We start from the raw sequence: 25,567 nt of genomic DNA, 5'->3' as shown, positions 1-25,567 counted from the left end.
AGATTTCGTAGCACCTATAACATTGTATTATTATCCATTTTTTGTCTAATCTACCCAACTAGACTCAGATTAGGGATCATATATTAATCTCTGTATCATCAACATGAAGCACAAGGCCTGGCACAGAATTAGAATTCAGAACACTTAGAGTGAATGAAAAAAATAAACAAATGAATAACTCAAGCCCTTACCATCTATATATCACATATATTATTTGATCTACCAACTATACTACTGGCCCTTAAAGGACAAGGAACATGTCTCACAGTTCCCAACATCCTCCACAGCAACTAACACAGTAGTATAAGTGAAGAACCCCTCATGTGAAATATTAACAAGTTCAGCTACAGAAAACCTTGGATGAGAAAAGCAGAAGCCAAAGTAGTTATCTACTAAAATACAAGATACCATATTTCTGTATAAAATAGAAGAATAAAAAAACACTATAGTCATCAATCTAGAACTGGACCCATTTATCATCCCTCCTCCTTTCCTCTGGGGCTAGAATCTGCTAGACTAATGCACGCAGCATGGCCTGGTTAAAGAGCTTGGGGTCTGACATCAGAATGCCTGAGTCCAATTTTTCTTTTAGACATGGTAACGGTATTGTGATTATGTTTTTAAAAAGAGTCTTTATTGTTTAGAGATATAAACTGAAATTTATGAATAAAATGATACGATGCCAGGAATTTGTTTTCACAAGAATCTGGTAGAGGGTGAGAGTGGAGGAAATGGAAGTGGACAGTAGGAGTGGGGGAGGGGGTGGGAATAAAACAAATTTAGACATAAAATGATAATTGTTGAAGCTGGGTAATGCGTACATGGGAATTAAACTATTCTAATTGTATACATATTTGAAATGTTCCATAACAAGAAGTTGAAAACAAAATTCCATACAGTCCAGCAATTCCACCCCTGGGTATTTATCAGAAGAAAACAAAAATACTAATTCCAAAAGATATACGCACCCTTATGTTTGTTGCAGCATTATCACAGCCAAGATTTGGAAGCAACGTTAAGTGCCCAACAATAAAAGAATGGATAAAGAAGATGTGATTTATATATACAATGGAATATTACTCAGCCATAAAAAAAGAATGAAACCTTGCCATTTGTGACAACATGGATGGACCAAGAGGGTATTATGCTAAGTGAAATAAGTCAGAGAAAGACAAACACCGTATGATTTCAGTTACATGTGGAATCAACAAAACAAAACAAATGAATAAACACAACAAAACAGAAAGAGAGTCATAGATATCGAGATACATAGGCGTTTGCCAGAGGGGAAGGGGTTGAGGGGGAGGAGAGAAATAGGTGAGGAAGATTAAGAGATATAAACTTCCAGTTGCAAAATAAATGAGTCATGGGTATGAAATGTACAGGGTGGGGAATATAGTCAATAACTATTTAATATTTTGTATGGTGACAAATCATAACTCAACTTATTGTGGTGAACATTTTGAAATGTATGGAAATACTGAATCACTATACTGTGTAACAGGAACTAACATAGTGTTATAGAAAACAAGGCATTTTACAAAACAACTGACCAAATTTCTTTAACAGGTCAATGTCACCAAAATAATAAAAATTGTTCTAGATTTTTAAAAAAGCAAATGCCATGTGTGGAGACAGTTTGCATTTCGATTTGAACAAATCAACTATAACAAGATATTTGGGGAACAACTAGAGAAATGTGAATATGGCCTATTTGTTAGATGACGTTAATTTTACTTGAGATGCTTAGATGGTTATATTTTTTAAGTGTCCCTTTGTAAGAGGTATTTACTGAACTATTTAGGGAAAAATATTATGATACTTTAAAAAAACTTCAGGAAAACAAACTGAGCAAATTTGACAAAATATTAATAACTATTTAATCCCAAAGATGGGTATTTGGCAGTTCATACTGTATTCTCTACTTTTCTATAAGCTCAATAATTTTCATACTAAAGTTTAAAATCCGAAGTCATCTGTGATTCAAATATTTGAAAATTATTTCTTCTTTTACTTCAGATCTTACTTACAAATAAAAACTGAAAAATAAACCATTTTGCAAATTTCATTTTCTGCTTAAAATATTTCCTCTATTTAACTATGCATGAATTGATGGTTTTTTTCTAACCCATGAAAATAGAGATATAAAATGCCACTTAGCTAAAAAAGTTAAAAAAAAAAAGGGCTATTGCAGTTAGATATGAGGGCCTTGAATTAAAGCAGTAACAGCAGAATGAGAGGTTGAAGTTAACTCCTCCTTTGTGCTCCAATGCACTCTCAGTACTCTGAGCAATTTGATGCATTTTATCATTCACATCTGTTTCCATCTAGATACTGTAACCTTTTTTTTTTTTTTTTTTTTGACTGCATTGGGTCTTCGTCGCTGCGTGTGGGCTTTCTCTAGTTGCCGCAAGCAGGAGCTACTCTTCATTGCGGTGCATGGGCTTCTCAATGCAGTGGCATCTCTTGCTGTGGAGCACGGGCACCAGGTGCGCAGGCTTCAGTAGCTGTGGTGCACAGGCTTAGTTGCTCCACAGCATGTGGGATCTTCCCAGACCAGGGCTGGAACCCGTGTCCCCACTCTGCCACCAGGGAAGCCCCTGAAAGCTTCTGATAATAGGATCTTTTTTATCTCTGTATCCACAGTGCCTAGCACATGGAAGACACTCAGTAAAAGACTGTTGAATGAACACGTTATTATTTATTTTGCATATTAACCTATTCTGCAGACACATGATACAACTCTTATACAAACTCCCATACACACTCTCATCAGGTACTCAAGACCTTCTTACCTTGTAATAATGTTCCAAGAGAATCCTGACTACTCCCTCCACACTTTCTGCCTCCACAGGCTTCCTGGCAAACTGAAGTAGGTACTGCAAAGCATCTGCTGGGGAGGTAGCCTTACACAGATCTATGTGGAGTGCTGCAGATTTACTTGGTTTTGTCAGTCGGAGTTTCTTAGTAGCAATTTCCTCCTGCTGTTGCTGCAAGAGGGTAGGAAAGATAAAACATGAAAACTTGACTGAAAACAGAGAGTTGCAAATTTAACTTTACCTTGTTTGATGGAAATAATTTTTCCTATACCAAAATAATGTATTTAGGTAACAGACCCAGCTTAAACAAAAAGCAGTGTTGTGAACTGGGAAAGGAGCCAAATGGAGACAAAGCTATGAGTCCCAATTTTGCTTTTCACTAGCTCCTACAGCTTTGGGCAAGTTATTTAACCTCTCTAAGTCTCAGTTTCTTTCTCTGTAAAGTAGGTCCACGAATATTTTGCTCTGCCTATCTCTTAGGATTGTTGTAGCTTTAGGGTTAAGAGGACACACAAAGGATCTGCTCCACTCCTTATTAGAAAAGAAATCTCAATTCGACAAATATATTCAGACTGTGCTGAGGCACTTACTAGGCTTACCTTGCCTCCTAAGAAAACTACAACTGATGGGAATGGTCTGCAGCTTACACTGAGGAAAAAAATCTTCCTCTCATAACAGATGACTATTTTCACCCAAATCATTCTACCTTTGTTAGAAGGATGGTCAGTATAGGAAAAAAATACATTGCCATATGCCTAGCAAACTGCAGTTACTTAACAAATATTTACTGAATGATTGATTTGGAATTAGAAGTTGTCTCTGATTCCAACTCTGCTGCTCTATTCTAAGTATGTCATGATTCACATTTTTATCATCCGTAAAAAACAGAAATGATGACCTACCACTAGTCTATCTCAATCAGGGATCCTCATCTGAACCACAGAACACACAAAATTAGCTGAGTAACTATTTTCTCAATTTTCCCAAGGATGGTGCCTAACTAGAACTATTCTAGATGCACCTGTTACATATGATGAGTGCCAAAAAGTTCACGTAAAAGGGAACCTGTTACTCCAGGGCTTACGTAAGGCCCTGGTGTGTAGATATAGAGAAGATCACAACAGAAGATAAAAGTTGTAATCAATAGTAATCATCAGAAAACTACTAGAGCTAATCAACGAATTTGGTAAAGTTGTAGGATACAAAATTAATGTCCAGAAATCACTTGCATTCCTATACACTAAAAATGAAAGATCAGAAAGAGAAATTAAGGAAACAATCCCATTCACCATTGCAATAAAAAGAATAAAATACCTAGGAATAAACCTACATAAGGAGGTAAAAGACCTATACTCAGAAAACGGCAAGACACTGATGAAAGAAATCAAAGATGACATAAACAGATGGAGAGATATACCATGTTCTTGGATTGGAAGAATCAACATTGTGAAAATGACTATACTACCCAAAGCAATCTACAGATTCAATGCAATCCCTATCAAATTACCAATGGCATTTTTCACAGAACTAGAACAAAAAATCTTAAAATTTGTATGGAGACACAAAAGACCCCGAAGAGCCAAAGCAATCTTGAGAAAGAAAAATGGAGCTGGAGGAATCAGACTCCCTGACTTCAGACTATACTACAAAGCTACAGTAATCAAGACAATATGGTACTGGCACAAAAACAGAAATATAAATCAATGGAACAGTATAGAAAACCCACAGATAAACCCACGCACCTATGGTCGACTAATCTATAACAAAGGAGGCAAGGATATACAATGAAGAAAAGACAGTCTCTTCAATAACTGGTGCTGGGAAAACTGGACCACTACAGGTAAAAGAATGAAATTAGAACACTCCCTAACACCATACACAAAAATAAACTCAAAATGGATGAAAGACCTAAATGTAAGACTGGACAGTATAAAACTCTTAGAGGAAAACATAGAAAGAACACTCTGACATAAATCACAGCAAGCTCTTTTTTGACCACCTCCTAGAGTAATGGAAATTAAGAAAAAAATAAACAAATGGGACCTAATGAAACTAAAAAGCTTTTGCACAGCAAAGGAAACTATAAACAAGATGAAAAGACAACCCTCAGAATGGGAGAAAATATTTGCAAACGAATCAATGGACAAAGGATTAATCTCCAAAATATATAAACAGCTCATGCAGCTCAATATTAAAAAAGCAAACAACCCAATCAAAAAATGGGCAGAAGACCTAAACAGACATTTCTCCAAAGAAGACATACAGATGGCCAAGAAGCACATGAAAAGCTGCTCAACATCACTAATTATTAGAGAAATGCAAATCAAAACTACATGAGGTACCACCTCACACCAGTTAGAATGGGCATCATCAGAAAATCTACAAGCAACAAATGCTGAAGAGGGTGTAGAGAAAAGGGAACCCTCTTGCACTGCTGGTGGGAATGTAAATTAATACAGCCACTATGGAGAACAGTATGGAGTTTCCTTAAAAAACTAAAAATAGAATTACCATATGACCCAGCAATCTCACTACTGGGCATATACCTGAAGAAAACCATAATTCAAAGACACATGCACCCCAATGTTCACTGAAGCACTATTTACAATAGCCAGGTCATGGAAGCAACCTAAATGCCCACAGACAGATGAATGGATAAAGAAGATGTGGTACGTACATACAATGGAATACTACTCAGGCATAATAAGGAACGAAACTGGGTCATTTGTAGAGACATGGATGGACTTAGAGACTGTCATACAGAGTGAAGTAAGTCAGAAAGAGAAAAACAAATATCGTATATTAACGTATATATGTGGAATCTAGAAAAATGGCACAGATGAATCAGTTTGCACACAGAAATGGAGACACAGATGCAGAGAACAAACGTATGGATACCAAAGGGGGAAAGGGGTGAGGGGTGGTGGTGGGATGAATTGGGAGATTGGGATTGACATATATACACTAATACATATAAAAAAGATAACTAATAACCTGCTGTATTAAAAATAAAATAAAATTCAAAAAAAAATTTTCCCTTAACACTTGATGCATCATAATGATACCTTGAGCAATCACCTCTTTACAAATTTACACTTCTACAGAGAAGAGACTAGGATTATTCTAGACAGGAACATGGCATGGCATGATAAAAAGACCAAGGGCTTTGAAGTCAGAGGAATTTGAGTTCAATTACCACTTACTAGCTAGAGGAGGCCTTCTCCTTCTATAAAAAGGAATACAATACCTACATCATAGGGATATTTAAGAAGTCTAAAGTATAATGTCTTTATTGTGCAAACACATAATAAGCACTCGATACATATCAGTTCTCTCTCCCTCATCTTCATAGCAGAGGAAAAATAAGAGAAGCAGTAAGATCTCATTTCATCACTCCATGGTAACCATGCATGAACAATGAAGTGAAGAAAGGAGCTCTTCTCTTAAAATCCTTACCAATTTCCATCCTATCCCACACAAATTTGGTCTTCAGTGTTATCTGGGCTGCAGTTAGGTCAAAAGATTGGAAAGATTTTTTTCCCTAGGGAGTATATAGGGAGAAGGACAGACCAATATCTACTATCATTCTACCATCTATAACATTTTAGTGAGCCAGGCCTTATGGTCTATCCAGGGAACACAGATGAACCACGCAACATCTCTGCCCTCGAGGAGCCCAAACTGGTGGGGAGATATGTACACTAGTAATTATAGTAGCACTCAGTGATAAGTACAAATAGATGAGTGCTACAGAAGCAGGGGAGGAGAGACTAAAGCAAAAATATAAGTCCACTGAGTGGAGAACAAAGAGAGAGGGAAGCATGACATCTGTTCTATGTAAAGGAGACAATAGATACAAAAGTTTGGAGAGGTGCAAACACGTGGCATGCTGGAGGAGGGGTGAGTAGTCTTGGTAAGGGGGAACAACAGAATACTGGAAAGAAAGGAAGTGACATTTCACAACAAAGTGAAAGTAGTTAATGCCACTGAACCTTACACTTAAAAAATGGTTAAAATGATAAATTCTGTGTTATATATATTTTGCCACAATTTTTTAAAAAGGGGGGCAAAGGAAACAGAGCCAGGAAATCCCAAAAAGCAAGCCACAGAAGAGGGAGCTCTGTGAAGTCAGAAAGCTTTCCTGAATGTTGACTCATTTTAAAAGTTGAGGAAAACTAATTTCACATAAAAAGGGGCAACAAAAGAGTGTAAAGGTAAATATCAAAGTTATTTTCAGAAAAAAACAAGAATAAGAAGCAAACTAACTTCCCTACACACAACGGGAATACGTCACAAAGTGTCCACAAAACAAAAAAGGCAGTGATACAGCTAGAAGGAATACTGTTAAATCACAAAGAGCTAGGAAGTTTGGCTAGGGAGTTTTTACAAAAAGAAATAAAGGGTGGGGGGCTTAAAAAAAAGGGTGTTAAAAAAAAGGGTGGGGGGGCTTCCCTGGTGGCGCAGTGGTTAAGAATCCGCCTGCCAATGCAGGGGACACGGGTTCGAACCCTGGTCCAGGAGGATCCCACACGCCACGGAGCAACTAAGCCCGTGCACCACAACTACTGAGCCTGCTCTCTACAGCCTGCAAATCACAACTACTGAGCCCGTGTGCCACAACTACTGAAGCCCGCGCGCCTAGAGCCCGTGCTTCGCAACAAGAGAAGCCACCGCAATGAGAAGCCCGCGCACCGCAACGGAGTAGCCCCAACTCGCCGCAACTAGAAAAAGCCCGCGCGCAGCAACCAAGACCCAACGCAGCCAACAATAAATAAATAAATAAATTTATTTTAAAAAAACAAGTAGCTGTAAAAAGAGGAAGACTTGATTTGTCGATGCAATTACCTCTTTGTACTACAATCACAGATATGCCGTTCCGTATCTCCCACTCGCCTGAGTTCCTAAAGGACAGGGACCCTACTTTGTATTGGACTTTGTAGCTCAGCACCTTTTAGCATACCTAATACGTAGAAACCACTCTTTTACTCAGTAAACTCTTGTTGAAGGAATAAATGAAATGTTTAAGGATCAGTGTCCTGCTGGATGGTCTAAAGCTTGCTATTCCACAAGTCTGTGGATGGAAGGATGCTACTGACTGGCATCAATTGAGGGCTTCTCAGAAGTGCAGATTATTGCTTCACCTCCCCGGCCCGATTTACTTACTGAGTAGAATCTACATTTTAAAAAGACCCCAGGTGATTTGGATACACAGAGTCTGAGAAGCACGACACAAGGTATGACGTGGGATCAACCTCTCCTTCAGCTATATATATGAGGAAATACAAGGAGAATCACTGACTGTTGACACGGGTTTGGCCCACCAGTCCTTAAACAACTCTAAAGGAGGAAGGTATTGCCCTCCTCCCTAGGTGAACTGTTCCACCAATGGAAAGTTCCACCCCTATGAAGCCTGTGACCCTCGCCTGCTCTGACTGGGTCTTGAGGATTTCTATAGGCTCCTCTTCCAATCCCTTGAGCTCTGCATACAGCCAACTTGTCCCTGGGCGCTTTTTTTGTAACGGGAGTTGGGAGGCAATTTGCCACTAACTGGCTCATGCTCCTCCAGAAGCCTCAAAGTCCTCATCTGTAAAACGAGGATGCTAATGTAATACGAATAAAATGAAGTAACGAATAAGATATTTTCGTAGATTGTAAAGCGCTGTCTGTTTCTTCTAATAATTTTTTAGTGTCAGACTGCACGTATTAATGCTGACAACAACAGCGGCAAACGACACGCCCACTAAAGTGTAGCCTCAGAGAGGCTGCCTAGCAAAGCAGTAGACATTCAACCCAGCTTTGCGGCGCCTGGTCTGGCAAAGTGCCTGGGGCGTGGAGAACCTTCCCCTACCCCAGACCGGTCCCGGGACCTTTCCTTCCAGAGCTTACCTGAACCACCTTAGTGAATTCCTCGTACACCCGCTTCTTGAGGTGCGCCGCCATGGCCGTCCGCGCACCCTCTCAGCTTCCGTACCCGAGGAGGGAGGTGGAGCGGAGGAGTCCGGAAAACCTGCCCAGGCCGGAGGAACCAGCCACGGTCCCACAAGGCAGTGGGGTTCCGGAAAAGAGAGGCCGCTTCCGGCTGCTCGACTGCCCTGTCGCTGTGCCGCTGGATTTGGTCGCCTACGCCACCTGCGCCGGAGAAAGGTAAGCCGGAGCGAGAGCGTAGCGCAGAGGGCGGGGCTTCTGGTGGGAGGAGCTGGGTGGGAAAGGCTAAAGGAGCCAATGGGGGATTTGGGGAGCTTGCTGTTGATCTGAGTGACGGAGAGACTGGCGGGGGAACTGAGCCCAGGGAGGGAGGAAGTACTATCGGGTAAAGGGCAGAGGTGGAGCTTTCCAGAGCTAGAGACAAAACCTGGAGCTGTGTAAGGATTTTGACTCAGGAGATAAGGGAAGGAGGTCAAACTGACGTTCGCATCATCCATTGCTGTTCACAGTATTTGCCATCTGTATGTTGCCTGCGCTCTCCGCTTGGTCAAGCCATTACTGGAAAAGTGGTTCACCTTAGTGAACCCAAAAGACACGACTAAGCCAAAGTTAGGAATAAGGAAGGATATATTACTTGCAGCAAGTAAGGAAAACAAAGAATCTTCCGCAATGCATTGTCTCTCCAAACAGGAAAATTGGGGAAGCGTTAAGCTAAGGGAGCGTACATATTCATGAAGGGGCTTGAGCAGAGGAGAATTCATCGTAGAATTGGGGCAGAGGTCAACAGAGTCCAGGCTTTAGTGGATTGAAGTCAGGAGGGTCGACATCATCATTCCATCCTCCACCTGGGTGGGGAGCCTTAGTTCCTGTAGAACCCAAAGACATGTATCAGATTGTTATGTATATGCCTTGGGGAGAAACTTGGTGTTTTTTTTGCCATGGCTCATGGCATGCGGGATATTAGTTCCCCAACCAGGGATCGATCCTGCACCCCCTGCAGTGGAAGCTCTGAGTCTTAACCACTGGACCACTGGGGAAGTCCCAGAAACTTGTTTCTCGACTGCTTTTCCTTTGTTCCTGCATTCTTTCACTTAATTAATTACCGAGACCTATTCAAGGACAAACGTGGTCAGGCTTAGGTCACAAAATGGCTTAGGCCAAAAATTGCTTCCCTTATGTCAAGAAAACCATGCCTGGTTCTTTCTCTGGGGCCCCCCTACCCTACCTGCTTACAGGAAGCTGGATGCCACCACCCCCACCTCTGCCTAGGGTACTTCTCCCTGCTTTCTCACTCCAGTTGTTCAAAAGCTACCTATCCTTTAAGGACTCAAGCCATCCTCTGACGGCTAGGGGAGAGTGGAAAGAATTCTGAGGCCAAGGGTTAAGCAACAAAGCTTCAGACTGCACAACTCAGATGGGATTGAACCCAGCCAAAACTCACACTTGGATTTGAACCCATGGGCTGGGACTTTTACTCAGCCAAAACTCTGACTGGGACTCAAACCCACTGTCTTTTAATTAAAATTGCTCACCTGGTGTCAGGACTTACTGAAGCTCAGGTTCTTTATGTCTCAGCCCAGAAGGAATTCAGCGAGAGGCAATGCGATACAGAAGACGTGGATTTAGAGAGGTACAACATCCCATAGACAGAATGCAGTCCATCTCAAAAAGTGAGAGCAATGGTGGGAGAAACACACTCCACAGAGTGTGAGCCATCTCAGAAGATGAGAGGCCCTGAAATATGGGGTAGATGGTTTTTGTGGGCTGAGTAATTTCATAGGCTAGTGAGTGGGAGGATTATTCAACTGTTTTGGGGAAGGGATGGGGATTTCCAGGAATTGGGCCACTGCCCACTTTTTGGCCTTTTATGGTCTGCCTTGGAACTGTAGGCGCCTGTAGGTGTGTCATTTGGCATATGCTAATGTATTACAATGAGCATATAATGAGGCTCAAGCTCTACTGGATGGTGAATCTTCTGCCATCTTGGACCTAGTTGATTCTAACCAGTTTATGTCATATCCTCAATGGCTATGTCATTCTTTTTGTTTGTTTGTTTTTTGGCTGCACCACACGGCTTGCAGGATCTTAGTTCTCCGACCAGGGATTGAACCCAGGCCACAGCAGTTGAAGCCCAGAATCCTAACCACTAGGCCACCAGGGAACTCCTGGCCATGTCATTCTTTTAAAGGTTGCACCCTGCCCCCTTCCCTCCTATTTCACTACGACTAGCACTTAATGAACAAGTAGCCTCAACTACAATTGCACTAACACCTAGCCTGACAAAGATGTAGTAACAGTGGAATGAAATAATGCAGAAACATTTTGCACAGTAAAGTATGGTTCACGGGGCTTCCCTGGTGGCGCAGTGGCTGAGGGTCCACCTGCCGATGCAGGGGACACGGGTTCGTGCCCCGGTCTGAGAAGATCCCACATGCCGCGGAGCGGCTAGGCCTGTGAGCTATGGCCGCTGAGCCTGCACGTCCGGAGCCTGTGCTCCACAATGGGAGAGGCCACAACAGTGAGAGGCCTGCGTACTGCTGGGCCCTGCTGCCCGCATCAGCAGGCGGACTCTCAACCACTGCGCCACCAGGGAAGCCCTATTTTTTTATTATAGCTACATCTGAGTAAATGGGGTAACTGGCAAGACCAAGAAGTTTCTTTGCTATACTTTTTTCATCATAAAATAAGCTCCTTAGTCAGAAACAATGTGTGAGATACCATGAAAATGAATAAGGTATACATGAATGCTAGGGCTGGCGGAAACATTGCAGTTAGGTATTATTAGGGTTCTTCAGGAAAACAGAACCAATAGGATATATAGAGATATTAGGATACTATAACAGAATACCATATACTGAGTGGCTTATAAACAACAGAAGTTTATTACTCACAGTTCTGGAGGCTGGGAAGTCCAAGGTCAAGGTGCTGGCAGATTCAGTGTCTGGTGAGAGCTCACTTCCTGGTTCATAGTTAGCTGTCTTCTCTCCGTGTCTCACATGGTTGAAGAGGCAAAGGGGCTCTCTGGGGTCTGTTTTATAAGGGCACTAACCCCATTCATGAGGGCTCCATCCTCAGGACCTAATCACCTCCCAAAGGCCTGACCTCCTAATACCATCACATTGAGGATTAGGATTTCAACATATGAATTTGGAAATGGAGGTGGGGGTGTGGGGGGGTGACACAAACATTGTCTATAGCAGTAGGAAAGTCAAATCTGAATCTGGGATATGTATCTATTCCTATGTGGTTAAATCACCACTCCCTCCCTGATGGAAAGGATAAAGCATATGGTAGCATGATTTGTAAAAAATGGCCCCAATTTTTCCTCTCTCTGTATGTAAATCCTTTGAAGTGTAGCCCTAGAGCTGCTTCCATTAAGAGATGGAATCTGTATCCCCACTCTTTGAATTGGGCTGGCCTTGTGCCTGGCCAGTAGAGTACAGCATAAGTTACAGTGTGCTAGTTTTGAACCTAGGCCTCAAGGTCCACCCACATACCAGTTCTTCAGGTCTTTTGTTTGATTTTGGAAACCTACCATTGCCATGAGAATAAGTCCAACCTAATCTACTGGAGAGTGAATGACCACATGGAACAAAGCCAAGTTGACCCAGCTGAGGCTATTTCAGACCAGCCTCACCCCAGCTGATCCCCCATCTGACTACAGATGCATGAGTGAGATAAAATAAGACCAGAAGAACTGCCCAATTTATAGGCTATGAGAAATGATTAATGGTTATAGTTTTAAGGTATTAAGTTTGGGGTCAAGAGGTTGTCATGTGGTTAGACAATTCCTAAGCTGCTAACCTCCATAGAGTCAGCTGGTAAGGAGAAAACAAGCCCAAAGAGATTTAGGCAGCTTATCATTCACAGCATAGCAGGCAGCATGAATTTCATGTTTGTATTAGTTCTCCTTGCCCTCTAAACACCATGGGAGCAATGCAGGTGAATGCCATGCACAGTAGATCTGTAACACAGATGAAGAACACTGAGCTTAGGAAACGCTCAATCTTAAAGAAGGAATGCTAGCAAACCTGCCCTCTGGAGAGAGACAATATCAGTTTTTTTTTCCCCCCAACATTATCTTTATTATACCGGTCAGGAAACAAATTTTCCTGCCAACCCAGTGGGAAACATTTTTATCACCCTGAAATGTCTCCAGGATTGGAGGGTGAAACTAGCTTTATTACCCTGTAATGAAATAAATCTGCATCCTAACCCTAGGCAGCTTTGCAAACATCCTCAAAGCTGTCAATGCCATTTGCTTAGAAATGCCAGCATTTCTCCCAACAGTCTGTTGCAGTGCAATACAGCTAACTGATTTGCAGGATTATCTGCCTACCACCAAGAAGTATCTAGTCCCCCGGTGGGAATAATACCATATCAGGGACTCAGTGTTGGTCTCTGCTGTTGGACATTCATCATTGACCAGATCAGCTTTGGCAAGAGGAACTATACCACAGAGCCCACGCACAGACTCCATCCCTACCATCATGGCCACCTTTCTCATGACTCCGTTGAGCTCTGGGGAAAGAGGCTGACTGGCACACACAGGTTTTTTTGTTTGTTTGTTTGTTTTTATATTTATTTATTTAGGTTGCGCCGGGTCTTAGTTGTGGCATGCAGGATCTTTTTTTAGTTGCGGTATGTGGACTTCTTAGTTGCAGCACGCATGCGGGATCTAGTTCCCCGACCAGGGATCGATCCGGGGTACCCCCCGCATTGGGAGCACGGAGTCTTACACACTGAACCACCAAGGAAGTCACAGGAATGCAGAGTTTGGATCATTTTGTCCATTTATTTTTTGAAAGCCTCTTCTAGAATGGGTGCCCTCTGGTGGGCATTCATAGGAAACACAAATATTTTCACCATTCCAAGACATTCATCTACATACCAACATCCCAGGCCTTCTTGTCCCCAATCTTCCACTCTCATACTTTCCAAGGCTTTGGCCAACCAGGAAGGGGCCTGGACATGCAGTACCTAGAGATCAGTCTTCCAGGACACTGAGCACAGCAGAAAAGGGAAAATAATGAATGGAAAGGGGGGGCAGGGAAGACAAGGAAAATAAGTAGAAGGAAAAAAAAAAGAGGTGCTCTAAGAAAACAATGAGACCTGAAAACCTGGCACAGTGCCATGATGTAGGGTGTCTCCATGAGGGCAACCTCAAAGGTTTTACTGTGTGTTTTTCCTTTGGATTATAGTGACAGTTATATTTAGCATTCAGTTTTAAGTTTTTCTTCTCTGACTCTATAATTTTCTTTAGTTAATCCCAACAGATCTGAAAAGCCACATATACCCCTACAAATGAATAGAGGTGGTGTTTTTTTTTTATTGAGGTATAGTTGATTTACAATTTTATATGAGTTTCAGGTGTACAGCATAGTGATTCAATATTTTTATAGATTATACTCCATTTAAAGTTATTACAAAATAATGGCTATATTTCCCTGTGTTGTACAATATATCCATGTTGTTTATTTATTTTATACATAATAGATTTTATCTCTTAATCCTATACCCCTTTTTTTTTTTTTTACCCTTTGGCCACACTGCACAGCATGAGGGATCTTAGTTCCTCCAACCAGGGACCAAACCCACACCCCCTGCAGTGGAAGCAAGGAGTCTTAACCACTGGACCACCAGGGAAGTCCTTCCCATACCTCTATCTTGCCCCTCCCCCTTCTTGTCCCCACTCATAATCACTAGCTTGTTCTTTATATCTGTGAATCTGTTTCTGCTTTGTTATATACATTTGTTTGTGCTAGTTTTTAGATTCCACATATAAGTGATAACAGAGAGTATTTGTGTTTCTCTGTCTGACTGATTTCACTAAGCATAACACCCTCTAAGTCCATCCACATTGTTGCAAATGGCAGAATTTCGGTTTTTTATGTCTAAGTAGTATTCCATTGTATATATACACACATATCTTCTTTTTTTTTTTTTTTTTTTTTTTTTTTTTTTTTTTTTTTTTATGCGTTACGCGGGCCTCTCACTGCTGCGGCCCCTCCCGCTGCGGAGGACAGGCTCCGGACGCGCAGGCTCAGCGGCCATGGCTCACGGGCCCAGCCGCTCCGCGGCACGCGGGATCCTCCCAGACCGGGGCACGAACCCGTGCCCCCTGCATCGGCAGGCGGACTCCCAACCACTGCGCCACCAGGGAAGCCCCAATATCTTCTGTATCGATTCATCTGTTGGACACGTAGTTTGCTTCTATATCTTGGCTGTTGTAAATAATGCTGCTATGAATATTGGGATGTATGTATCTTTTGTTTTCTTCAGATATATACCCAGGAGTAGAACTGCTGGGTCATATGATAGTTCTATTTTTAGTTTTTTAAGGAACCTTCATATCGTTTTCCATAGTGGCTGTACCAATTTATATTCCCACCAACAGTGTATGAGGGTTCCCTTTTCTCCACATCCTTGCCAACACTTGTTATTTGTGGCCTTTTTGATGACAGCCATTCTGACAGGTGTGAGATGATATCTCATTGTGGTTTTGACTTGCAATTCTCTAATAATTAGTGATGTTGAGTATCTTTTCATGTGCCTGTTGGCCATCTGTTCATCTTCTTTGGAAAAATATCTATTCAGGTCTTCTGCCCATTTTTTAATCAGGGTGTTCAGAGATGGTATTTTGAACATTACTAATGTGCTTTACTTATTTTGCTATTTCAGAGGAAGGGAGGAGATGGTATTATTGGGAAGGCAACCAAGCGTGTCAATTTAATTTATGTATTTCTAATTTATGTCTTTTATGATATTTCTTTTTTTCATAGCCCTGTAAGCCTCACCACCTTAAATCCTTTTTAGAGCAAAGATTTAATTAAATTGTACTGAATTAAATTAATCTCCTCCCCAATAATTTTAAGCCATCTGTAAATTTTGCTATATAACATTGCATTATATAGATGTAACTAAGTTGGCTTATTTCCAATTGTTTTGCTATTGTAAATTAAGTAGGATAAAAATAGTATGTTATCTTAATTGTATTATGGATTGGGAGTGGGGGGCCGGGGCATTGGAATTGCCTTCGTTTAATAAAATAGTTTGGTAAATTGCTAAGGAAGAGAGTCATATCCAAAGGGATGCAGGCTAGAGCCAGAGCAGTAAAAGAGGTAGCTAAACTGGAACATGGTCTTTTGGCAAATGACAAGAACACAAGGGGGCTGGTGGAAATTTGGCATGCCTCGAAAGCCTCATTTTGGAACTGGCACAACTGTCAGTTCCACATGTATACCATTGGCCAGATTAAGTCATGAGGCCAAGCACGAACTCAGTGGGGTGGGGAAGATTACTCCCACCTACAGAGAAGCATGGCAGGAATAGAGAGGGAAGAAAGAATAGGACACAAATACAATCTACTAGTGAAAAGCCACTAGTGATGGGGGTGACTAAGGCACCCTTAAGAAGAAATATGCCCAATATTCAGTTTGAAGTTGTTGGCATTTCTGTGTGGTAAACTCCCCTTACTTGCCTGTATTTGCCACAGTCTGCTATGTGCACAAATAGCTGATGGGAGTGGCATTTGTAAAAATTAAGAAAAAGATCTGAGTGTTAACTCTGGGTAAGCATTGCGTAGAACAGCACAACAGGCTTAAGACATCCAGTTGATCCCTATGCTGAATGAATCTAGCAGAAACAGAACCAGAGCTGACCATAAGAAGACAAGCCCTCTGGGAATGTGCAGAAATCTTGGGGAGGACATTGATCTTTCCATAATTCATGAAACTGAGATTTTAAGCAATCCTATTTAGATCTTATGGAGCAGGGTATCTCCTTGGAATCAAATCTCAGAAGTGTAATTACTGATCAAAGGGTATGAACTTTTTTCAGGCTCTTGATGAGTAACGTTGAATTAACTCATGATGTTAAGTTCAAATAGATATTCAGGATTTTTCCACTTTAAATTGTCAACCATATTAAATACCAAAAAAAGAAAAAGAAAAAGAAAATATAGAACAAGCTTTGAAAATAAGAAAAAAAATATACAAGCAGATGCAGTTACTGAATTAAAACGCTCACTGAAAATAACTATGTTCTGAGCGATTTTATGTTTAAATTTGAAATTCTCTGATTCAGTGTTAATTTCTTAAAGCTTCACAGTTAAACCTGACCTTCAGTCCCAGGGAACCCAGGATGGCTGGTAATCCTACTAGGTGGGGAACGGGGGCCATCTATCCCAGACCTGAACTTGGAGAAAGATGAATGTGTCCTCTTTAGAGTTACTTAATGTGTTTGGTTGAGAAGCAGAACCTGAGAGAGTCTCTTGTTTAAGTGGTTTATTGAGGATGTGTTCTCAGGTGAGGGGGAGGGAGGGAAGCCGGGTAAAGCAGAGGAAGACCACTAAGCAAGAATGTGGTGTTCGGTGAAGACTGACTTCAGCCTGATCCCACGAGGAGCTCTAGAATAGGAACTGCACCTCCTTGAGGTGAGGGATCAGTCTGCTGTACCTCCACACAAGCGAGATAGCAATTCTGTTCTTGATCAGATCTCAAAATTAAAGTGCATCAGAATTACCTGGAGGACTTCTTAAAACAGACTGCTGGGCCAACTCCCTGTTTCTGATTCAGTTGGTCTGAGGTAGGGACTAGAGAATTTGTATTTCTAACAAGTTCCCAGGTATTGGGGATACTGCCGGTCTAGGGACCACACTTTAAGAACTACTGCTCTAGATAAGAGGACAGCTGTGAGGCTTTAGCAGCCAATACCCACAGCATCCGGGAAAGGAGATCTGAGCACCGTCTACTCCAGGTATACTAACTTGGCATCTTCCTCATGAAGGCACACACCAGGGCTAGAAGATTGGACCACAAGCTGAGGCTGGGTAGATTACATTTTTAGGTCTGTCTAGAATCACGACATCCTATTATTTTCCTGTTGTCATCCCGCATCTCCAGCCAAAGCATTGTTGAAACATTCCAGTTCACCTCTGCCTTGCTATTGGACTTCAAGGGAAGGGTCTGGCAGGTACATGAGGCTTTAAAGAGGAAACAGCTGCACCTCTCTAGGCAAGTACAGTGGAGTCAGTTGCAATGAGTGGGAAGTCCTCAAAGGGGAAACACATATTTGGGGGCAAGACTCAAGTAGACCACCCTGGAAGTTTTTGATGTCTGTTTGTTTTTAAAATTAAAGGAAGATGGCTTTGGAAGGCAACCTTTAATTTCGTAAGTCCCACCAGAGCTCGTAACAAACAGCCCCCACCCCTGGGGATCACCACCAGCTGAAGCTGAAGGTATAGAAGTAGTCGGAGACCTTGGCTGGTAGTAATGGACTGTTGTGTGAATAGTGTACCTGGTACCCTTGGGCCTTAATGTCCATGTTCATGCAGTCCAGGAGGTCCCTGATATCCAGGGCTGCCTTCCAAGGCCCGAATTTGACCACTGACCTCTTGTCCGCCTCCAGGGAGCGCAGGGCGTCCGCGCAGTTTGCATCATCCTTTTCGTTTTGTACCAGGCACACCAGAACTCTAGAGCAGCGCGCTGCCACGGCCTCAGCACGCGCCAGGCGCACCATAAGCTCCAGGTTCTCACTGTAGCCTGGCACCTGCAGCAAAAACTGCTTCCGAGCTACCTGCTCACCAAAGATCTGTGGCATGTCCTCCAAGAGTTTGATTAAAGGCTTGATTTCGTAGAACTGAGCCTCACGGTACACCTCGGGGATGTGCTGTGTGGGCAGCTGCCCACTGCGCAGATATTCCAGGATGGGTCCAAAATAGGTGCCGCAGCGATCGATGAAGAAGCGTCCCTCCGCATCCAGGCAGGCCTTGGCGGAGCTGGAGAACATCTCCGCCAGCTTTGAGTCTGGGAGTTTTCTCAGGGTGCCCAAGGTGGTGGTATAGAACTCACCCCCAACGTTCAGCTCCACTACAGGAGATTCCTGGGGGCACAAGAGGCAGAGTGAACCCACAGCGCCATCGCCAGGGAGCTCATGATTTATTCTCATCCAAAGAACAGTATCCTACAGAATTTAGGGGAGCCATAATGATTGGCTTCAGCTTACTGGAATGTCCATCTTACTGAAGGGGGTTATATTTATGCTGTACAGCTACAGAGAGTAGGCATTTTAAGGAAGAAAAATATTTTAGTTTCATATAAGAATACCCATTCAAGCATTTGCATTTTCCCATTTAGGTCACAGAATATTAGTGGAAGCAAGTCACACGGACAATACCTCTAAAGCGTGTGGCCTGTGGCAAGGCTTTTTCCCTCCCTAGGCCTCAGTTTCCTTGTTTATAAAGTGAGGATATGGGGACTTCCCTGGCGGTCCAGTGGTTAGGACTCTGCGCTTCCACCACAGGGGACACCGGTTCAATCCCTGGTTGGGGAACTAAGATCCCACATGCCATGTGGCACGGCCAAAAAATAAATAAATAAAATATAATGAGGATATGGAGCTATTGTGAAGTCAAGAGTTCCTGACAGGGATGTTTAGATATAAGATACAGTAAAAAAAAAAAAAAAAAAAAGTGGGTGGGGGGAGGTTGGGGGGTGCAAAACATTTTCAACCTTTCAGAAAGGCTAAAGAAATCACACATGTATTCATTCAGGAATCATTTCTTTGGTACTTACTGCATGTCCACATCCGTGCTGGAAGTGGGGATAAAAATTCTTATTTCATATAGAGCAGAAGTTCTGATTAGCAGTTGGCATGACTGATTAACAAATGTAATTTGTCTGATGGGTATTTTTTCAAAATATAGGCCCATGGGATTAAATAACAAGAATATCCTTGGTGGTGACAAGGTTGGTAACACCAAATACAACAGGCATAAAACTGCCCCGTAAATGGTAAAGTATGATGCAAATGTAAGTTAGATTTAGCTGTTCATCAGGATTTTTAGAGGCCTCTTCTCTAGATCAGACCTTGGGCTGAGCACTAAGGACGTGGGTGAGACCCATGTGATACCTGCCTGGAGATGCCCACAGGCGAATGCAGAGAGGGACCTGGAAAGAGACTGAGGATCGGGCTGCATCTGGGGAATGCTGCCACACAGACCTAACAAAAATACCATAATACTCTATAGCAATTATTACACATGAGGTGATACACCGGTTGTTATCCTTACAAACCCAGCTTCCTGAACAACTTCCATCTTTTAAAATTCACTCACTCATTCAATAAAACACGTATGTGCCTATTTTGTGCCAGGTAGCTGGGACACAGTGAGGAACAAGCAGGACACAGAACCTCCCCTCACAGTCTAGTAACTGTGCAAAGTGCTTTACATACACTCTGCAACTCAACCCTCACAGTAATCCTATGATGAATGTATTAAATCCCCATTTTCCAGATGAAGAAACTAAGGCTTAAGGAGGTGAAGTTCAAGTTGCTTAAGACCAACCAGCTACTAAGCGATAATGTCAGGATTTGAACTCAGGTCTGATTTACCACTTAGTCATTACATAAATTGATTTTCAACCTTCAAACGCCTCCACTCTTCAATCCCTATTCATCCCACAGAATGTAGAGAGGACCTATTCCACCCAAGCCTCCTCTGAAGCAGGTGGACAGGACAAGGTCCCTGCCCTTGAGGAGCTCATAGGGGAGAAAGGGAAACAGATGGCTTAAATATGTAGGTGCTGATGGGGAAGACTCAAAGGTAGAAGGGATTGGCTCTTTTTGTAGATGTGTGTTGGAGGTTGTCAGGGAAGGTTTCCTAGGGGATGTGATGGCTGCTGCTGTGGAAGAGATGTACAGTATTAGGGGGAAGGCTGGATTTCCAAACTGGAGACTCCACTACAGGTCATTACAGGGCCAGGGATAGGGACAGAACTCAGGAATGTCCTTCAGTCAGATTTAGGTGTGACTTCCTTTTCAACTTGTCTGTGGGCTCTACCTCTAAGATTAAAGCGCTGGAATTAAGAGAACTCAAGGCAGCCAAACTGCTGGGGAGAACTGAGTTGCCATGGCAACAGCTCCTACCAAGGGACAGTTCTGCTAGCTGGAATGGAGAAGGGAGAAAAGAGGTTGCAGTCTGACAGCAGCCAAACAATACAGCCCTGAGAAAAATAAGCCCAGAACCTGTGACACCCTCTTTCTCCCATAAACCTCAAGGCTCCTTGGCAAGGCTGTTTGGTTAACCCTAAGGTGGCTCTGTAAAGCAGGCAGTTAAATGTGAATTTGCAGACTTTAACCCCTGAATGGATCAATGATGGACTCTCACCACTCCTGTACCACTGAGAGCTCTTAACGTCCCCACATTACAGGCGAGGAAAGCTCAGAAAGAGGGGTCACACAGCTAGGAGGTGAGGAAGTTGGAGCTGGGATCAAATCCGTATCAGTCTGACTTCAGGACAGTGTGGATGCCCTACCCCCACCCTCCCAACATCCAGTCGCGCCGCTGTCAGTAATTAGCTATGTTCCTAGGGCATCGCACTTCCTTCTCTGGGCCTAAGTTTAGTCATCTATCAAATAGTGAGGCAAAATCGATGAAGAGAACTCTAAGACTGTCCAGCTTTGAAAGTTTAATGAATCCAATCACTTCAAATGTTGTTTCTGAAGCTCATTTCCAGATACTACACAAAATAGTCCCCTGCCCTGATATTCGCAGCCCCATTTCTTTATCAGCCAAGACCTGGGCCCGGTTCCCAAGCTTCCTAATTATGTCCCTTTTCCCTCCATGTTTTCTAAAAACTCCAAATCTCTTTGGAAATCCCAGACCTCCTACCTCATCCATAAATACTACTGTGTGTGTTTCGAGCAGATAAAGACTTCTTTTCCATCCCTCTTCCAGACCACCTGCCCTTCCTCATGGCCCCTCTTCCCCACCTGTTCTACCAGTCACCCTGCTGAAGCATTCCTGGGTGGGCAAGCCTGACCCAGGCCCCGTGTGCACAGGCCGGGGAAATGTGGTCTTTAGGAGCCTCTGCTGGGTACCAGGCTACTGCTGGCCACGAGGACACAGGGATGAATCAGGCCCAGCTCTCATCCCACCAAACATTCATACATTTCCTTAGGTCACACTTAGTCTAGTCAGTGGAGGGACACCCCCATTCATATGTCTCCCAAGCCCAAGATCTCTCCCCACACCACAACTTTGACCTTTTCCCACTGTACCCTATCTCCGTCGTCTGAGCCAGAAACGTAAACTCTAATCTTGCACTCTGCTCCTGTCCTCAACCTCCCCCCACACAGGTAATCAGTCACCAAGTCCTGGCCATTCTAAATGTGTGGTCAGTTCCATGGCTCCCAGCTCCCTCGAATATCCTCCCCCCAATCCAGTCTCTATTCTGAAACCAAACCAGTTTCTCTGAAGCAGAAATCCAATCTGGTCACCACCTGCATCAAACACTTCAGTGATCCCACATTTCTTTACAGGTTAACTCGAGACTCCTTAACAAGGTTTACAAGGTCCTTTGCAACCCCGGCAATCAACTACCAGAGCCAACTACTGATTCCCAACCCCAACCCATTCAGAGCAGGCTGGGCCCCACTGCCCCCAGGACTTCACTCATTTAACACTCCCAGTCCCTTCAGTCAGCCCACTCATCCTTCAAGGTAATTCCTCTGGGAATTTTCTGGATAGGTTGTCTCCTTGTGATTTCAGAGGGCCACGTACTTCCCCTTGTCATGGTAGTTACGGCTCTTGTAATTCTGTTCCTTCATCTGTATCCCACACTAGACTGGGAGGTTCCTAAGGGAGAACTATCCCAGTTTCATCTTTATGTTACCAGTACCTACTACAGTGCTCAGCACACCAGGATGCTCCATAAGTGTCTGCTGAATTGAACTGCACTTACCCTCAGCACTGACTTACAGGAGCACCTGGTATTCTGATAAAGGCCAATCTTGCCCTACTTGGCATCATGCACGGTGCTGGCTTCCTCCTTTGCCCGGTAATTAATTCAGACATTTATTGGGTACCTTGAGCGGCCCCTGCCTCTGAGCAGGTGACATTGTCACTAGCCAGGAACAATGAGGTTATCGTCATCCTATTGAAAAGAGCCACAGTCGCCCCACTGCTGGATCTGCTTTCCCTTCCTACAAGTCTTCAGGATGGCACGTAGCCGGGGAGAGGTTAAATGTTCTGATCCTTGAGGGCTCTGGGCTTTTTCTTGATCCTCCCCCCACGCCCCGGGCCCCTCACCCTAGCCCTGGGAGGGAACGGGCAAGCAGGAGGACTCAGGACCCAGCCAGAGGTCAGGGACAGGCTAGAGAGGATGGGTGAGGGAATGAATGATACTCTGGCCAGCCCTCAGTTGGGTCTACTCCCACCGGCAGGAGGGGAAGGGCAGAGGAAGAGCAGTGGACTGGGGCAAGCCAGGGGACTGAGAGACGAGAGGCAAAGAGAAGGAGGAGACAAAGGCAGCCAAGCAGGAAAGAGGGCATAGAGGAGAGGCTGGACTGAGCCGGAACCGGAACCGAGGCTGTGGCGCGGAAGGAGAGATCAAAGCGTTAGGAACTGACCAGGTGAAAACAGAGCGCCCAGCAGCAGGCCGAGACGGGCGCGCCGGAAGCAGGGGAATTCAGACCCGCGGGGAGGGAAGGACGGGTGGCCCTGGAAGGAGTGAAAGAAGGGAGAGGCGCGGGGCCGGAGCCGGCAGGGTCTTCTCGTCCACCGCGGGCTTCGCACTCACCGTCCGCCGGCCCGCGGGGGTCACGGCCCGGCGCAACGGCCGGGAATCGGGCGCCGAGGTCAGGCTCATCATCCCGGCCCCGCAGGCGCTGGCGCTGCGCAGCCAGGCTGCCGCTCGCCGGTCCCGCACAGCCCGCCACGTGCGCGGTACTTGTGGCTGGCGGAAGTGCTCCTCGCTCCCGCCCCGGGGGGGGGGGGGGAATTCGTACCCAGGGTGTGGTTAGAACCCTGATTGGGCTGGAGTTGGCGGCCTTGCGGTGAAACCTTAGGCTAGTTGCTGTCCCTCTGTTGCCTGGTGTTGCGGGACAGCCAAATGGGGGAGGCAGAGGGAACTGACATTGACGACCTTGAGACTGTCTCCACTCACTACAGTCCTAGGGGTAAAGGATGAGCTACACCAATTTTACAGGTAAGAAGAGTGAGCTTCCATGAGATAGGGCGGCCAGTTCACCTCAGATCAGCTGCCGAAAGTGCAGAGCATGACCAGTGATGAGAAGAGCTAGCTACCTGTTGTGTGAGTTATTTTGCTTGTTAAAACATAATCCTTATGAAGGGGGGCATTACTCTTCTGTAGTATGGGCCTGCATAATGACCTTCCGAAGAGGACAGTATGGAAAGAGGAGGGGAAGAAGAGTAACCGTACAGTGGGGAAAATGACAAACACAAATTCAGCCAGGTGATCAAGATCAACATCAGAAGTCATAAATCATGATGATAGTATGTATCCTTGATATGATGTGATGAAAATGGCACTTTTCCTCTGTGATCTTCCTCCCCAAAACCCATAACCCCAGTCTAATCATGGCAGTTCCTCAAAAAAAAAAAACAAAAAAACCTACAAGTAGAACTATTATATGATTCAGCAAATCTACTTCTGGTTATATATGAAGAAAATTAAAAGCAGGACCTCCAAGACATATTTGCACACCCATTTCATAGCAGCATTATTCACAGTAGCCAAGAGGTGGAATATCCATCAATGGATGAATGATACATAAGCAAAAGTGGGATATATGTACAATGGAATGCTATTCAGCCTTAAAGAGGAAGGAAATCCTGTCACATGCTACAACATGGATGAATCTTGAGGACATCAAGTGAAATAAGCCAGTAACAAAAAGACAAATACTGCGTTTCCACTTACATGAGGTACCTAAAGTAGTCAAATTAATAGAAACAGGAAGTAGAAGAGTGGTTACCAGGGGCTGGGGGGAGAGGGAAAAGGGGAATTGTTTAATGGGTAGAGAGTTCCAGTTTTGCAAGATGAAAAAGTTCTGGAGATCTGTTTCACAGCAATGTAAAAATATTTAACACTACTAAACTATACCCTTAAAAATGGTTAAGATATAAATTTCATCTTATGTGTTTTTTAACACAATTTTTTAAAATATGACTTATGGTCATAAACTAATGGTACAGAAACTTGGAAAAAATAATAACAATAATAACCAGACAATATCTGGTGAAAAAAAATAGAGCTTTGGAGTGTGCCAACTGGGAATGGAACCCTAGACCTGTCATTTACCAGCTGTGTGATCATCCATCACTTCCCCTCTCAAAAGAGCCCAAATTTCCTCTTTGTAAAATACATGCAAATACTTACTTTCTGGGTTGTTGTGAGAATTAAGAGGAAAAAAATCTATCGTGTTTCCCAAACTTCCCTGTTGCTAAGACTCTCTCAGAATGCTTGTTGAACATCATTCCAGAGCCCCACCTCCAGAGTAGTGAAACCAAGTTACCAAAGAAGGGCCTGGGAACCTGCATATTTAACAAGCATCGTGTCATCTTGGAAATTTGGGAAAAACTAGAATGATGCATTTACTGGCCTAGGAAGAATGGGGCTCAGTGAATGTCAGTGCCCATTCCCCCTGACTCTATGACAACACCCTTCCAACATCAGCCCATCCAGCCGTGGATAACTTTCCAATCTTTTCTTCCTCCCCATGTGGGCTGTCACTCCATTTAATGTTCACCCAAGAGTTACTGATACTGACCTTAGCTAGGGGTTAGGGACTACGGACACAAGTGTGCAAGACATGTCTGTTCCAAAGATATGAACACAAATAACTTTAATGAAAGAGTAAATGAGCATATGAAAATATGCTGGAAGTCTATGTTACTGGAAATCCTCCTACTAAAAAGCATCTCAAAATATTGAAAATATTGAATGTATGTATGTCTATATGTCTGAGCTCTCAAGAAAGTCAAGGAACTTCTCTGAGGTGCTCTGAGATGTTTGAAC

At 43.5% G+C, this 25,567-nt stretch overlaps 2 protein-coding genes across 2 annotated transcripts in view; both read right to left on the bottom strand.

Annotated features, from left to right (window-relative positions):
- The window catches only part of INTS4 (integrator complex subunit 4), a 106,762-nt gene extending 97,797 nt beyond the window's left edge, over window positions 1-8,965 (bottom strand). Inside the window, exons 1-2 of the mRNA XM_032639557.1 lie at window positions 8,706-8,965; window positions 2,796-2,990 (exon numbers count right to left, since the gene is read on the bottom strand). Coding sequence (XP_032495448.1) covers window positions 2,796-2,990; window positions 8,706-8,759 — 249 coding nt within the window. The 5' untranslated portion in view covers window positions 8,760-8,965. The remainder of the gene's footprint in view (window positions 1-2,795; window positions 2,991-8,705) is intronic.
- A 6,357-nt stretch (window positions 8,966-15,322) lies between these two features.
- On the bottom strand, window positions 15,323-23,733 carry KCTD14 (potassium channel tetramerization domain containing 14). Its single transcript, XM_032639559.1, has 2 exons — window positions 23,327-23,733; window positions 15,323-18,626 (listed from the first exon to the last, which is right to left on the bottom strand). Exons 1-2 carry the CDS (start codon window positions 23,396-23,398, stop codon window positions 17,961-17,963), a joined length of 738 nt encoding a protein of 245 aa, XP_032495450.1. The 5' UTR covers window positions 23,399-23,733; the 3' UTR covers window positions 15,323-17,960.
- Window positions 23,734-25,567: the final 1,834 nt, after the last annotated feature.

This window comes from Phocoena sinus, chromosome 8 (genome assembly GCF_008692025.1).
Source record: "Phocoena sinus isolate mPhoSin1 chromosome 8, mPhoSin1.pri, whole genome shotgun sequence".
In the NCBI taxonomy this organism is placed as follows: Eukaryota; Metazoa; Chordata; class Mammalia; order Artiodactyla; family Phocoenidae; genus Phocoena; species Phocoena sinus.
This window is presented reverse-complemented; position numbering and strand designations above follow the sequence as displayed.